Raw genomic sequence first — 14,563 nt, forward strand, 5'->3', positions numbered from 1 at the left:
GGTAGCTTCTTTAACATCATAACCTGATACTCGGTCCCAAGCCACTGTGTACAGATTTCCCACGTTACTAGCCTCACACAAAATCCAGTCGGGTATTTAATCCCACATAGAGGATTCAAAGTGTAAAGTTATAATCAAGGTGCACACATGAAACAACCTTAAAAAAGAAACACACATTACACATGTAACAATGTCACATGTCTTAGTAATGACGTGAGGAAACAAGAATGTTGTGCATCACATTCATTGGTCAGTTGATTCAACATCAGTTCTCACAACTGAGAGAAGAAAGAAATTGCCAAAAATATCTGTACTTAGAGACCATGATGTAGGTATGACAATATCATGATAACATGTATCCAAATCTACCAGAGAATGGCAATTGTCTGGATGTTCATGAAAAGATGAGTTGCCCACATCGCAAGTAACGTAGGTCAGTCAGATGAGCTCAAACTTTACTGACATGTTCAGTAAATCACCAGTCACAGTAAACGCAGGCAGTATGCCACTGTACTGATCTTTTCAAACTGTTCCAATAAATAGCATGATGTTCAGTTTCCTCTTAGATTACAATTATTCAAGAAGGTATGCTTAATATAATACCTTAGTAAATTTCTGAAATTCTGATCATCTAAGCCACTTCAATACACAAACTACAGAACAAAATCAAATCAAAACAAAATTCATTCCTGTTATTCAAAGTTTTATTCTGATCTGAACCTGTGAAACTTAGCAAACAAATCATCATCAAAGAAAAAGAGACCCAACGTTGGTAAGCATTCATCAAAGAGGAAATAATACACATATTCCAATCATCATAGGCCTTGCACCCTTAAAATGAAGTCATAAAATAAACCCACATACATATATCAGTATATCAAACTAATGTTTCTGAGGCATATTATTAGCAAGCAATGGCAAAACAATCACCACAACAGGATCACTGAAATGTTAACCTCCATTCTGTTGACATTAGAGCACAGTATCGGTTCAGCACAAACACATCCTGCTGTGTGTTTAGCAAAGGAGAATAGCGAGTTTTATGCCACTTTTAGCAATATTCCAGCCATGTACCCTATAGGGGCACCTGAAATGGGCTTCACACATTGTACATTGTGTCTCTGAAACATAACAAGACTGGCATGTGTTGGATGTTTCATATTGCTATTCTCTAAAGCCAGGACAGTTAGGAGGATTCATTTGATCACCTGTTTCATTTTAAGACAAGCTAAAATCTGCTTTCTGAGGAAAACATCCTAAGCAAAGGCTTTTCACCATAACTAATGGATTTTTTCTTGTCAACCAAAAATAAAAGAAATAACGGTTTGGGATGATTTATGAAAGGCAGTCTTCAGTAGTTTAAGAATGGATTGTTTCAGGCCTATTACCCATGTCCTACATATATCCATGCATATGTGTTATTACCAATTGTCAGAGAAGGGAATATTTTATCATTAATGGATGATTATGTAGCAAGGTCAATTACAATAACTTATTGTATTGCCTTTAGTAATCATAAACCTAAACAATTTTTCAGTACAATCCATTTATCAGTATTGATCTGGTCATTTACTGATTTCACAATTTAGTTCATACCATACCAATTTTAGGGAGCAAATTTTGCTTTTCATTTTAGCAATCAAATGGTAACAGAGTCTTGAATCAAACTTTCTGAGACTGCCCCCGGGGACACCTTTGTCCCCCTTCAATTAACTGTCTCATGAGACAAACAACATAAATGTTTCCGATTCAGAAAAGAAACTACAGGGTTATCGATCTGGCAAGGTAATCTGATTAGTGAAACTAAATATTAGACTAATATTATGCAAGTGAATGTATGCACTCAGTAGGGGTGAAACTTTAGTTCCCCAGTCCACAGATCAAGTATTTTATTACAAAAGTTGAGTGAAGAGACATATATACACACAAGGCATTTACCAGCATACTAACACACTCTAGTGAGGCTCAAGTACAGCATACGTACTGTAGTCAACAGCAGCAATACATGATAATGGTTGGAAATGAGGATTATGACTTTAGGCCAGACCAATTATATTTCTTCTTTTACGGATTTTTGTCCTCAGAAAACCTAAAGGCAGGAGGGAAAAAATTATTGAAATAATCACCAGTTAAAGTAATATTCCTTTTAAATACAAAAAGTATTTTACTTTGGCAATTTATTATGTGTATATGGGGCAAAAAACAATCTATAAACATTTTTCTTGTAAGTTTACATTTCTGGCCAATAAAAACATTAGGATTTTATTTTTTGAACGGGAAAAATGAATTTGGTTTTTTTCATATTCTTGAAAAAAAATATGATTTACAGATCCATAAAACAAGAAATAATATTGTTTGGCCTTACTGATTAATATAACATAATTACTGATACTGGTTTAGAAAATATGATATAATAAAAATACAAAAATAAAGATAAAAAAAATAATATGGTTATGATATATTAATAATCAATTCTAGACACAGAACAAACATGAATATATTTGCATGAATTATATGTGTATCTTCAGGTCCATAGAAAATTATTGATCTGAAAACAAGATAAAAGCGATTGAGTTCTCTAAATGGTGTTGATAAAGGTATCTTGAAAGAACAAAGAAGCAGGGATTCCTGAGGTTTACTACTTTGGAAGCAAACCTTCCTTGAGGTCTCAGACATGATGATGTAGAAGAGCAAGTGTCATGCAGCAGCGTTACAGAAAGGAACTCTGAGAAAGTTTTACACCTTGTACCCATGCAAGAACCTGTTCCCTTACGTTAGCATCATGTGCACCCAGCACTATGCCACCATACCAAGAACAACATCCATGATGGGAATAAAACCCATATCTGCAGTGTAACAAGCTGACACTTTAACCACTAGGCTACTCACCAACTCAGGACCAATAGGAATATAAAATGTAAATGCAGTTTCCATGTCTTCAATGTTTCCGATCAACCAGAACATAAGTACTTTAATTGCATTTTGAACACAACATCCTTTATATAAAGAAAATAATTCTGAATTTGATACTAAAGGAATGACATGCTAACTTGAGCCTCTACCACCTCGTAATTCTCCCATACACTCAATTCAGACCCGTAGTCTGATAACATCAATAAGGTTAGTCCAATTTGTAGGGAACACTATGTATAAATAACAGCATACATTATGTACACACTGACAACTCACTATACATGGAAATACACCCCTCAGATCTCATTAATTGTTCACATATATTTAGGCAACAGGGAAACCATCGACAAACTTTGAAGTGTTAATTTGAAAGCAATCAAGTGACCAACTAAGCAAGCATTGTGAGGCATAATGTTATTTAAAATTACCAGATTTCCAGATTTTTGTGCAGGCAGTCTATAATACACAATGTTAGTTTGTCAGTTTATACTGGATTGGGCTGCTAAGAAAAATAGTTCTATAATCTTAGAAGACTTATTCTGTATGACCTGATAATGTTTTTTGCATGAAAAGAAAACTTTGATGATAAAGCATAATATACATTGTGTCGCAATTCAAACCACCACATGAGTGAGATCAAGCCAATATACAGACTTCATTCAAGTATGATGAAACAAACTCACTTTCTACAGTGTTACATTATCAAACCTGAGCATTGACTGCCTTACCGAATTAACTTACAAAGACAGACACTGACAGCTTGTTGTTTCATGACATGTTTCATGACATGTTTCATGACATGTTTCGACATCCAGTCAATATGTAAGTTACACAGTGGACAGCCCAAGAATGTATATTAGAAACAATCCTACTGGCCAATGACTGGCCATCTATTACACAAACTGTACACAACACACAAACTGCCAAATAAGATGGACAATATCAGTATGTTGGCTTCTAGACATAGTACAACAGGCTGGAGTTATAGATGGTTTCTCTTACAGGATCGGTCCAAAAACATTTCAAGAATCCAAATCATGACTTTGAAATTTAGGTTCAATTTCAGAAAATATTTTCATCGGTTCATCTGAAAACATTGTGGCTGTGTTCAGCATGATAAAAACCTGCATGACATTTCAGAATGTGAACATATTTCTGTCCATCATGCTTTACTTGACCACATGCCTGATGTCATAGCATAAACACAGCATTTCCAGACTGTTCCACCAAATTATTACATTACTGGTGATTCAAAACAACCAACACGTCATAATGAAGGAATAAACATAGTATACAAATACACACTTATATTATGATCATAACATGTGGGAAACATTAACATATGTTTTTCTGATATTTCAAAGATGTTCAAATTATGTCCTGGTTTTCATTCTTACAAAAAGATTAAGTGGCAGAATATCATCTAAGCTGTCATCTAAAATTTCACAACTGGTGAGATACACAAAATCAAAAGGACAAACCAAAATGGACACCCTGTAAGGTCAAACACCACTCTTTTATGCCTCATGTATTGACAAAGAAACAACGTCGCACTCAGCAACATGACAATGATCTCTTTTATATTTGCCCTCTGCTTTTCCTGCAATATATGAAGTACTACGGAACTGTCATAAAGAATAATTATAGAAAATAGACTCTGAAATAATACTTGGAGCTTCAAGACATCCAGTGGTTTCATTGTCATTGCTGAAAATATTCATATCTACAGTCAACAGAAGTTACACTTAAAATATATGGTATTAGTCTGGGTTTGTTTGTATTTCAACTGTTGTGATTTATTATTTAAGTTTTCTTATCCTTTTGTTAGATTCAGAAAATTAGGTTGAATATCATCAGAAACAGTTGAGAAATCTAAAGTTCAGTGATAAAAATTAAGCATGAAAGTCAAGTTCTCTTGCAAATACTCTTGCGACTTTAATTTTGAACACTGCAGTTTGTTGTCATAGTGTGTACTATATACATGAAGAAATTGAAGAAAGAAACAACTGAAATTGAATGTAAAATACACCCCCAACTATGTACATTACAACTGTTCTCACAGTCAAAATTGGAAGAACCAGGGGCAATTTACTAACCATTACTGTACAGTGCATATTTAAATAGTAACCATGGTAACGTGATAACAATGGTGAAAATTTGGTGCTTTGCATCCCATTCCCTGTGCTCAAAACAAAACTAAATATACGTGGCGTTTCACAGCTGACAAAAAGATCAACTGAAGGGTATTGAGTGTTTTCAATATTGCATTCAAGTACAATATTTTTATATGAAGACTAAATATAGGTTTTGTACATATAAACTTTGCAGGCATACTGTTGTATACAATGTTGTTTCTGTGAACATAATTTTCAAACAGCTTTTGATAGCAAGCAATGGTTGATAGTTGGATAGCTGATCACTGGATCTGATATATATATAAGCAAAGCAATGCTGATTAAAATGAACATAAAACATCAAAGAATTGAAAACTCCTTTTTCATTTTCTATCAGCATACATGTAAAACAGACAATCATATAAACATTTTTTTGTGTTTTCATATATATAAAATCCTTTCTTCAAATCCCTTTCTAAATATTGACCAAAAACACACTGACAATGAAGCGTTCAGTCTTCACAGCATCATTTAAAAACCTCAAAGCACTGGTCAGTTTTGCTGACCATGATTAGTCATGATAAGTTGACCCAGTTGAGAGAAGACTGTTTGAACACAAGACACAGTGAAACGTTTCAAGACGAACAAACATTACTGATTAGTGAAAGAAACCTTTAACCCAAAAATTATCTGCATCAGTGTTCTAAATCTATCCCAAAACTTGCGACAAAAACACACAAATCCTAAAACTATTTGATACATTCAATATGCAATAGTTTTGGTTCATAATAAAGGCAAATTTCAAGGAAATGACATTTCAACCCTCCTGAACACAAAACCTGTTCAGATGACGTTTTTCTGTACAAAGTATTTACATGAGCCATGGACATATATAATCTGTGGTTACAAAATTTGCATGACAAAGTGTGTTGTTATGGAACTGAGAGGTGTCCATACGGGGATTGAGCCGTGGTTGTTGGACACGGAATGTCAGCAGCTGTTCCTTGCCTCTACTCCAGCATATCCTGAAACAGACACGGAACATCTTAGACCAGCGTTTGAAATAACTGCTGGCCCGGAGGCCCAGCGCCGGTTGTTATTGTATCGGGCCGACAGTTTCAAATATTTGCAGGCCCTTGTGGCCTTCAGTAAATTATCTGTCAGGGGTTTTTTCGACTGGAATCTTTCCCATATAAACATTCGGGAATCCTTGATCCATCATGTTATGTTAACTTACAGTTTCACTTCCTGGTATTTCAGCGCTTTGTGTGTAGGAATGTCAACACCAGTCTTTAACAAATGAAAACGTCTCTTGTGTGCAATACGCTTCACTAACGGATTTTGTGGAAACAGTGTGAAACTGTGTACAGTATAGTCAATTTTGTTTTTATTGGTTTGACTTAAACAAAATGGGCCTGCAGGTTTCATTCAGGGCCTGTAGATTTTAAAGCCTGCAGGCAGCAGCAGTCCCTGATGGCCAACTGGCAAATTAAAGTACTGCAAACACTGCATTAGACACACATTGTTTAACAATGGACTTCATGTCATTCCAACAATGTGAATGTGGCCTGTATATGATTGAGTGTGGGTGTGACAATCCAATGAATCAGATCATGAAAAATGATCAGTGGTTTGGTTTGGTTGTTGTTTGACGCCACACTCAGCAATATTCCAGCTATATGGCGCCAGTCTCTAAATAATCGGATCTGGACCAGACAATCCAGTGATCAACAGCATGAGCATCGATCTACACAACTGAGATACGATGACATGTGTCAACCAAGTCAGTGAGCCTGACCACCGATCCCGTTAGGCGGCTTTTACGACAAGCATGGGTTACTGAAAATCAATTCTAACTCAGTATCTTCACAGGTCTGAAACAGACACAGAACGTCTTAGACACACATTTCCATGTTTAACAATGGATTTCATGACATTATAGCGATTTGAATGTGGCCTGTATATGACTGATGTGGGTCTGACAATCCAGTGAGTGATATCATGAGCAATGATTGTGTCCAGGTATGATGAGCACCATCAACACTGTTACCAGCCAGACTCCAATAAGTCCCCATGAATGTGTTAAAAACAGGGCGAATTTTACATGAGTGAGTGAGTTTTAGTTTTACGCCGCTTTTAGCAATATTCCTGCAATATCACGGCAGGGTACACCAGAAACGGACTTCACACATTGTATTCATGTAGGGAATCGAACCTGGATCTTCAGTGTGACGAGCTAACATTTAAACCACTCAGCTACCCCACCGCCCCGAATTTTACATGAAAAGATTTGTCTTATGATGATAAAAATCTGATAGGCTTTTCCCTAGCAGGATGACACAAATATTTCTGTGGAATATACTCCTTTCTTAAATCGAGATACAGTATTAATCATATATATCTGTCAAACCAAGTCTAAATCTTATAAATGTATTTCTAAGTTTCTTGCTTATAATAGTTGATAAATATCTCTCAGGTTTGATAATTGTTTTAAAGGATCTATATACATCAAATCTAGGACTTAAACTGAGGGCATTCATCCTATTCTGACGACTAGTAACGGTTGCTGGTGACGTATTCTAACGCAGGATTCTCACAGCAGCTTAGAAAAAGGTTTGCAGAGTAAATGATAAATGATATAAATGATATACTGTTTTTATGGTATGTTCCTGTTAGTTGACTCGGTTTGCAGCCAAACGTTTCACTTACATCATCAGAATCATCATGGAAGGACTTCACTTTAGGCTTGGCATAGGACGAGGAGGTCCTGTTGGCCGACCCATTTGGCATAACCGATCCGTTGGGAAGGGCCTAGAAATGCATGGAAATTACATGACATTCATTGGACCAAACAAACAACAGTCTGTAGTGAATATTGCTTAATGCTGCATCAGCAATGTTGCAGCTATTAGCAGCACAGTACTATAGAACTGGGGCATATTCTTTGAAAATACATTTCAAACATGTACAAATCAAAGTCATTATTTGTGAATATAAGCATTTGAAGTTTAAAACTTCATTTTCAAGCTGCTTCTGAGAAGATGGTGGGTACAATTGAATGTGCAATGATCAAATAAATGCAAAAATATTAATATTGCAAATGAAAGGAACATGTGTTGAAACCCAATAACTTACACATAAACCTAATTTTATTTCACTTTGAACAAATTTATTAATAAAAGGGGATTCATATAATACCAAAATCACCAAGTTTGGCTGAAGGTGTACCAGTAGTTATAATGTGAGATGTCGGAGACAAATGAGTGGTGCACCTTACCACCACTCAGTATCCAGCAGTGTTAGGCATGCACTGTCCGGGATAAATACTTCTGTGTCCAGTAACCTTAACTAGAACCTTTCAGCAGTGTTTACTGTTATTTCTAAGATGTTTAGCGCTTAGAACAATCAAAAAAAAAATACATTATCAGACAATAAAGGTACAGTGTTTTTATGACGTAACAATTGAATGACGTTATCCCGTCACTGCGCCATTCTAGTGTGCCCCCTTGTAATCGAACCATTTTACATTACGTCACAATGTAAGCGACGTCACGATGCATGTCAGTTGTCATCGCCTCATACAGCCTCCTACAGTAAACTACTCCGTTGCATCCCGTTTCTTGGTTTGCAGTTGCCTTACTCACCTAACATCACTGGTGGAAACATTACGTTTATGTTTTCTGACGTTTTAAATGTCTCAATTCGACTCGCAAGTTTTCAGCGACACGGTAGCGTTCGCAATGTTTACATTCCCACAATGCAATCGTGGAATGTCGCAAGACTACTCAGCTTCGATCTGGAAGTACTGATCTAAACATCGTTGGTAGTAGAAATGCGGCGTTCACATGGTTTCACGTTAATCACAGATGTAATTAAAATACTTTACAGAAGATATTTAATCGAGCGTAAACCGTCATCAAACTGTTTATCATTTGTTTTCCTGGTAGCGTTAGATCTTAACGTGGGGGGCAGACACATCAATGGAGCAGCTTTCTCCCTGATTCTTAATTTAGGTAGAACGTTTGTTTTCTGCCCTGAATCGTAATTATGGCGTATTAAATTTGGCATTTCGGATGAAATAAGCGTGCCTGTGCTTTAACTATTAATAGTTCAGGGCAAAAGTGTGTTTTATTACACTATACATGGTTTGTAGAGCGAACTGTATTTTTTAAATTAGAATTTTATAATCTGTGCTTAGAAGACCAAACAGATTATTAACACAGACTTTGGACTACAGGATCTAGATTTTTGAAGCTCTCGTCATCATAAGTGCCATACATTAACATTAACTTACGACTATCTTATGCAAAGAGAAATCTAGGCCCAGGGTTTTATTTGGACCTGCTCAGAGGCCGACATCTGACTTTAAGTCTAGAGGAAGTTAGGGCTGGGACGATACACTATGTTACGATACAATACATATTGCGATATTTTACCTGCGATACGATACATATCGCGACACATACACCTTGAAAGAATGACACAGTATTAAGATTTATAATGATTTATTACAAGGTATTTGTGTATAACAATAACACTATTGCAATAAACAAACACGTAACTCTATCATACTTGTGTATTTTTCTCTAAATAAGTACTTTAACATGTTTAAGATAATACTGTTTTGAAAAAAAAGATGAGTATCATTTTGTATCGATACACCAGTCGACGATACGATAGCTGTATCAAACTTAAATGTATCATGATGTATCGGTGAATCGTCCCAGCCCTAGAGGAAGTGCCATTCAAAATTTCCAATTATGATTAAAACTTTCCCATAAATTATACAAATTTCTCAGAATTTATGAAAATTACATTAAAAAATTCCATTTTTAAACAGTATCAAATATGCCAGTTTTTAGTTTGGATCCTTGATAGATCCCTCCACTAATGGCTAAGGAAAGACTGTATGTATCCGAATAGTTCTACAATACTTACAAGATAATGGAAACCAACATATGTTAACAATTGAAAGAGTGGCAAATGACATACCTCATCATCTGAATCTTCATATAAGGTATGTTGTGTCAGAGCATTCTCCAGCTCATTAGCAAAGTCATCGCCTTCCGTCTGATTCAGCATTGAGTACCGATATACCACTTTACTGTAACAAAAACATGGTCATAAAATATGTGTCAATATAAACCTGAAAGGTGCTTCTCACTATATATTAGACAGGGCTTCTTTTCCCGGTATAACCGCATTTGAGGTTTTTGTTTGCTCCCAGGTTTTACTTTTTGTAAGTAAGACCTCTTCCCAGGTTTTACTTTTTGTAAGTAAGACCTCTTCCCAGTTTTACTTTTTGTAAGTAAGACCTCTTCCCAGTTTTACTTTTTGTAAGTAAGACCTCTTCCAAGTTTTACTTTTTGTAAGTAAGACCTCTTCCAAGTTTTACTTTTTGTAAGTAAGACCTCTTCCAAGTTTTACTTTTTGTAAGTAAGACCTCTTCCCAGTTTTACTTTTTGTAAGTAAGACCTCTTCCAAGTTTTACTTTTTCCTAACTCTACATTAACATCAACATTCAAATTCAGATGATATGTGAGTGTTTGAAATCAACTGAAAAATATCGTCAAAGATCAACTTTAATGTGCAAATGTTTTCCCTAGCATGAATCGAACCGCATCTCTCAGGTTAGTAATCGGACTCTCTACCTCACAGCCACCGGGCCGACAAAGAAGCCAGGGTTGATTATCTATTTACAGTTAGGTCTACTGTCATTAAATTGATTTTACTAGCGCTTCAGTTACTGTTATGTAGCTTCATTACATGATCATCTAATTATCCATCATTGACGGTTTGTATGTATAATAAAGCACTCCTCCTCGGCTATGCGCTCTTGGTCTTACTTCTCCCCACTCTCGGGTCTTACTTTCCCAACCATAACCTCCGAGTCGTGCCTTATCCTACACATAATACAATAGTGAATGACTGAGTATGGTTTTACGCCACTAATAGCAATATTTCAGCAATATCACGGCAGGGACACCAGAAATGGGCTTTACAAATCATACCCATGTGGGGAATCAAACCCGGGTCTTCGACGTGATGTGCAAACGCTTTAACCCATAGGCTACCCTACCCAATCACACAATGTTGGAAGAAAAAACTAGGGGTATTGATAGGTTTGTCAATTTTGTTTGATGTTTAATGCAGCAGTCAGCAATATTCTAGTCTGGACCAGACATTCCAGTGACTGATATCGTGAACAAGAAACCATTATTTTGCCTGAAACAAACCCCCAGCTTTAAAAGCTGGTAGATAATTTTTCTCCAGCATTTTTGGGAACAGATTACCTTTCACACAATTGCTTTCGTCTCCGAGCAAACAGCCATTTTGCTGCCTTTCTGTAGAAGCTACATGAACTATTTCCTTCCCCAGTATTGTCACAGCGCCACTGAGCATCTCCACGGTGGATATTAGGCGCTTTATACATACACTATTATTATTATTATTATAAATACACATCAATAGACATGATACATACATTCATATCTGATACTCTGTGAGTGACCATAGTGTTACGCCACAATATGTCACAGAAATGGGCTTCATGCATTGTACCCATGTGGGGAATTCAACAGGGGTTTTTGGGGCTTTAACCACTAGCCTACCCCACCACCCTCTGAGTAGTTGTGATATTGATGATTTTGTATGGAGGCAATGTTTTAAAATGGATTGAATTTCTGTGAGCAATCTGTGTATGTTTCCTTCACCAATATTGATAGAAAGCTATTTTGAGTTTTTCAGGAACATTAGCTTCAAAAGATCAAACAAGGGTAAACAAGAATATATATATACATAAAATTCAAAATATGTTCTTCAAAACAAAGATCTCTCTGCTTGAATGCAAATATATGAATCTGTACATGAACAAACTTGCAATGACACATTTATAACAGTGACCAAGTTTAGATTAATGCAGCAATATCACTGTGGGTGGGCACCAGAAATGGGCTTCACACATTGTACTCATGGGGGATCGAAACCCGGTTTTCAGCATGACAAGCGAATGCTTTAACCACTAGGCTACCCTAGCTCCCCACATTTTCAACAGGATTTCCGAACATTTTCATGTAAGCCTGGATTTGCATTGCTGGGATTAAACATACAAAGTTTCAACAGAGGACAAAAATGGCAACTAAGTTTTGCTACTTACTGTTTCCGAAGAAGATACATTCTGTATAGAAAGTAGCCTGAGACAGCGGCTACGAGTGCGATGACTGCCGTTACTATAGCTCCAAGGATGAGAGAGTGATTTGCTTCCTGCAACACAACAGTCAATGAATTTGTTTTAGTTGTCACTGGTAAAGGCACAGACAGGCAAAACGTGAATAAGTATGGACAAGACACATCTTCCAGTCCCTCCTGGATTCCGCGATTCCGCGGTTGCAGAATAAATCGAGGAAATTACCTATCGATGCAGAAAAATATCTGGTCCGTGGAAAATGCATTTCCATGCAGAATACCTGCAGAATTTGCCATTTTCCTACTGCGGAATTTACTTACTTTGAAAGTTGAATCAAGATTGGCTATCAACCGAAACGAAAAGTAGGGGTAAATGTCAAAAGTATGATTGGTTACACAAAAACAAACTGAGACATTTGTTATAACAATATTTTCAAAATATTCATGAATATAGATGATTTATTCATGAGGTAATCTTTTCTTAAGCACCTTACAATAATATTATTTAAATCTGATTATGTTCACAAAATCGATCTTTTTGAAGATTGAAATTTCATTATTTTGTTGTTGTTTTTTCAGGTTTTTAACTGCAGAGGTTTTTGCAGAACTTTGTAAAATGTGAAGCAGAATTTACTTAAATTTGCTGAGGAATTCTTAAAAATTCATCATGGAAACCAGGAGTGACTGGTCTTCATAAAAAAATAACAAAAAATTGACCAAGTGTAGGTAAACAAATGTATGGTATGACATACCTGTCTCATTTAGAATGCCCTACGAACCTATACTACCCATCAAAAGTTTAGACTCACAAGTGTAAATGTAGCCACTTACTTCAGTCAACTGTTCTAAACTAGATTTTGCCAAATATTCCATATTGTTTGAAGGTGCTGTTTACACATGAATTGATGTATTGTAAAAACACTTCGTAACATTGAAAAGATTATTGTCATGAGTTCAGTAAATGATAAAAAATTGAAATGGCGAATTCTTAACGAAACTTTACACCAAAACGCAGCTGTTTACATGCACGATATTTGCACATGCTTTTCAGCAATTTGATGCATGATACTCGTGCAATTCATTAACATAAATTTTGCAGTTGGTTCCCCCAGTTAGTGGAGAAATATATCTTCGATGTAACCATATATATATTCGTAACGTATAGTGAGTGCTTTAAGTGAGTCTAAACTTTTGATGGGTATATTAAAAATATCTTCAACCTGTTTTACTTGTGTTCGTTTATTGCTTAACTACACACTCAGCAATATTCCAGCTGTATGGCGGTAGTCTGTAAATAATCCAGTCTGGATCAGACAATCCAGTGATCAAAATCATAAGCATCAACCTATGCAGTTGGGATGCCATGACATGTGTCAACCAAGTCAACGAGCCTGACCACCCAATCTCGATAGTGGGTTGAAGAGCAATGATGATGCAACTTGGTCACACATCATATTCCCTTGAAATATGATTCATTTAACATATGAAAAACCTGCACAGTGTTAAAGCCAGGGCCCCATTCCAATATGCAATCTGAGCTGTACGGTGATCATAACTCCCATACTTTAACAAAGCCTTATGATCACCATTGAGCTGAGGTTACTTTGAAAACACGGCCCTGTATTGTTAACATAACCAGTACACATTATATCTTACTTGTAGAGGTTCTTCCATTTCAAAGATCAATTCCTTGGATCCTATATTGCATTTGTCTGTCATGTTGATTTTATTTCCAGTGAAAGATATACCATCTTTGCAACCATCTCCAGGAATCTTCCTATATCTGTTGTGTAGAAATCGGAAGGGTGGATTGAAGAGAGTTACAGCAATATCGTCAATATCAGTCATATCACTGCTGTATCACAGCTATAGCATCAATATCAGTCATACCACTGCTGTATCACAGCTATAGCATCAATATCAGTCATATCACTGCTGTATCACAGCAATATCGACAAAATATCAGTCATATCACGGCTGTATCACAGCTATACCATCAATATCAGTCATATCACTGCTGTATCACAGCTATACCATCAATATCAGTCATATCACTGCTGTATCACAGCTATACCATCAATATCAGTCATATCACTGCTGTATCACAGCTATAGCATCAATATCAGTCATATCACGTCAATATGCTGTATCACAGCTATAGCATCACTATCAGTCATATCACTGCTGTATCACAGCTATAGCATCAATATCAGTCATATCACTGCTGTATCACAGCTATAGCATCAATATCAGTCATATCACTGCTGTATCACAGCTATAACATCAATATCAGTCATATCACTGCTGTATCACAGCTATACCATCAATATCAGTCATATCACTGCTGTATC

The 14,563-nt window shown here is 36.2% G+C and overlaps 1 protein-coding gene across 1 annotated transcript in view; it reads right to left on the reverse strand.

Moving 5' to 3' along the window:
• Positions 1 to 690: 690 nt before the first annotated feature.
• LOC124252707 (sortilin-like) overlaps positions 691 to 14,563 on the reverse strand; it is an 88,103-nt gene continuing 74,230 nt past the window's right edge. The window contains exons 18-22 of the mRNA XM_046686361.1: positions 13,869 to 13,995; positions 12,184 to 12,290; positions 10,020 to 10,131; positions 7,737 to 7,838; positions 691 to 6,052 (exon numbers count right to left, since the gene is read on the reverse strand). Coding sequence (XP_046542317.1) covers positions 6,038 to 6,052; positions 7,737 to 7,838; positions 10,020 to 10,131; positions 12,184 to 12,290; positions 13,869 to 13,995 — 463 coding nt within the window. The 3' untranslated portion in view covers positions 691 to 6,037. The remainder of the gene's footprint in view (positions 6,053 to 7,736; positions 7,839 to 10,019; positions 10,132 to 12,183; positions 12,291 to 13,868; positions 13,996 to 14,563) is intronic.

This window comes from Haliotis rubra, unplaced genomic scaffold (genome assembly GCF_003918875.1).
Source record: "Haliotis rubra isolate DU_JTF1 unplaced genomic scaffold, ASM391887v1 Scf521, whole genome shotgun sequence".
In the NCBI taxonomy this organism is placed as follows: domain Eukaryota; kingdom Metazoa; phylum Mollusca; class Gastropoda; order Lepetellida; family Haliotidae; genus Haliotis; species Haliotis rubra.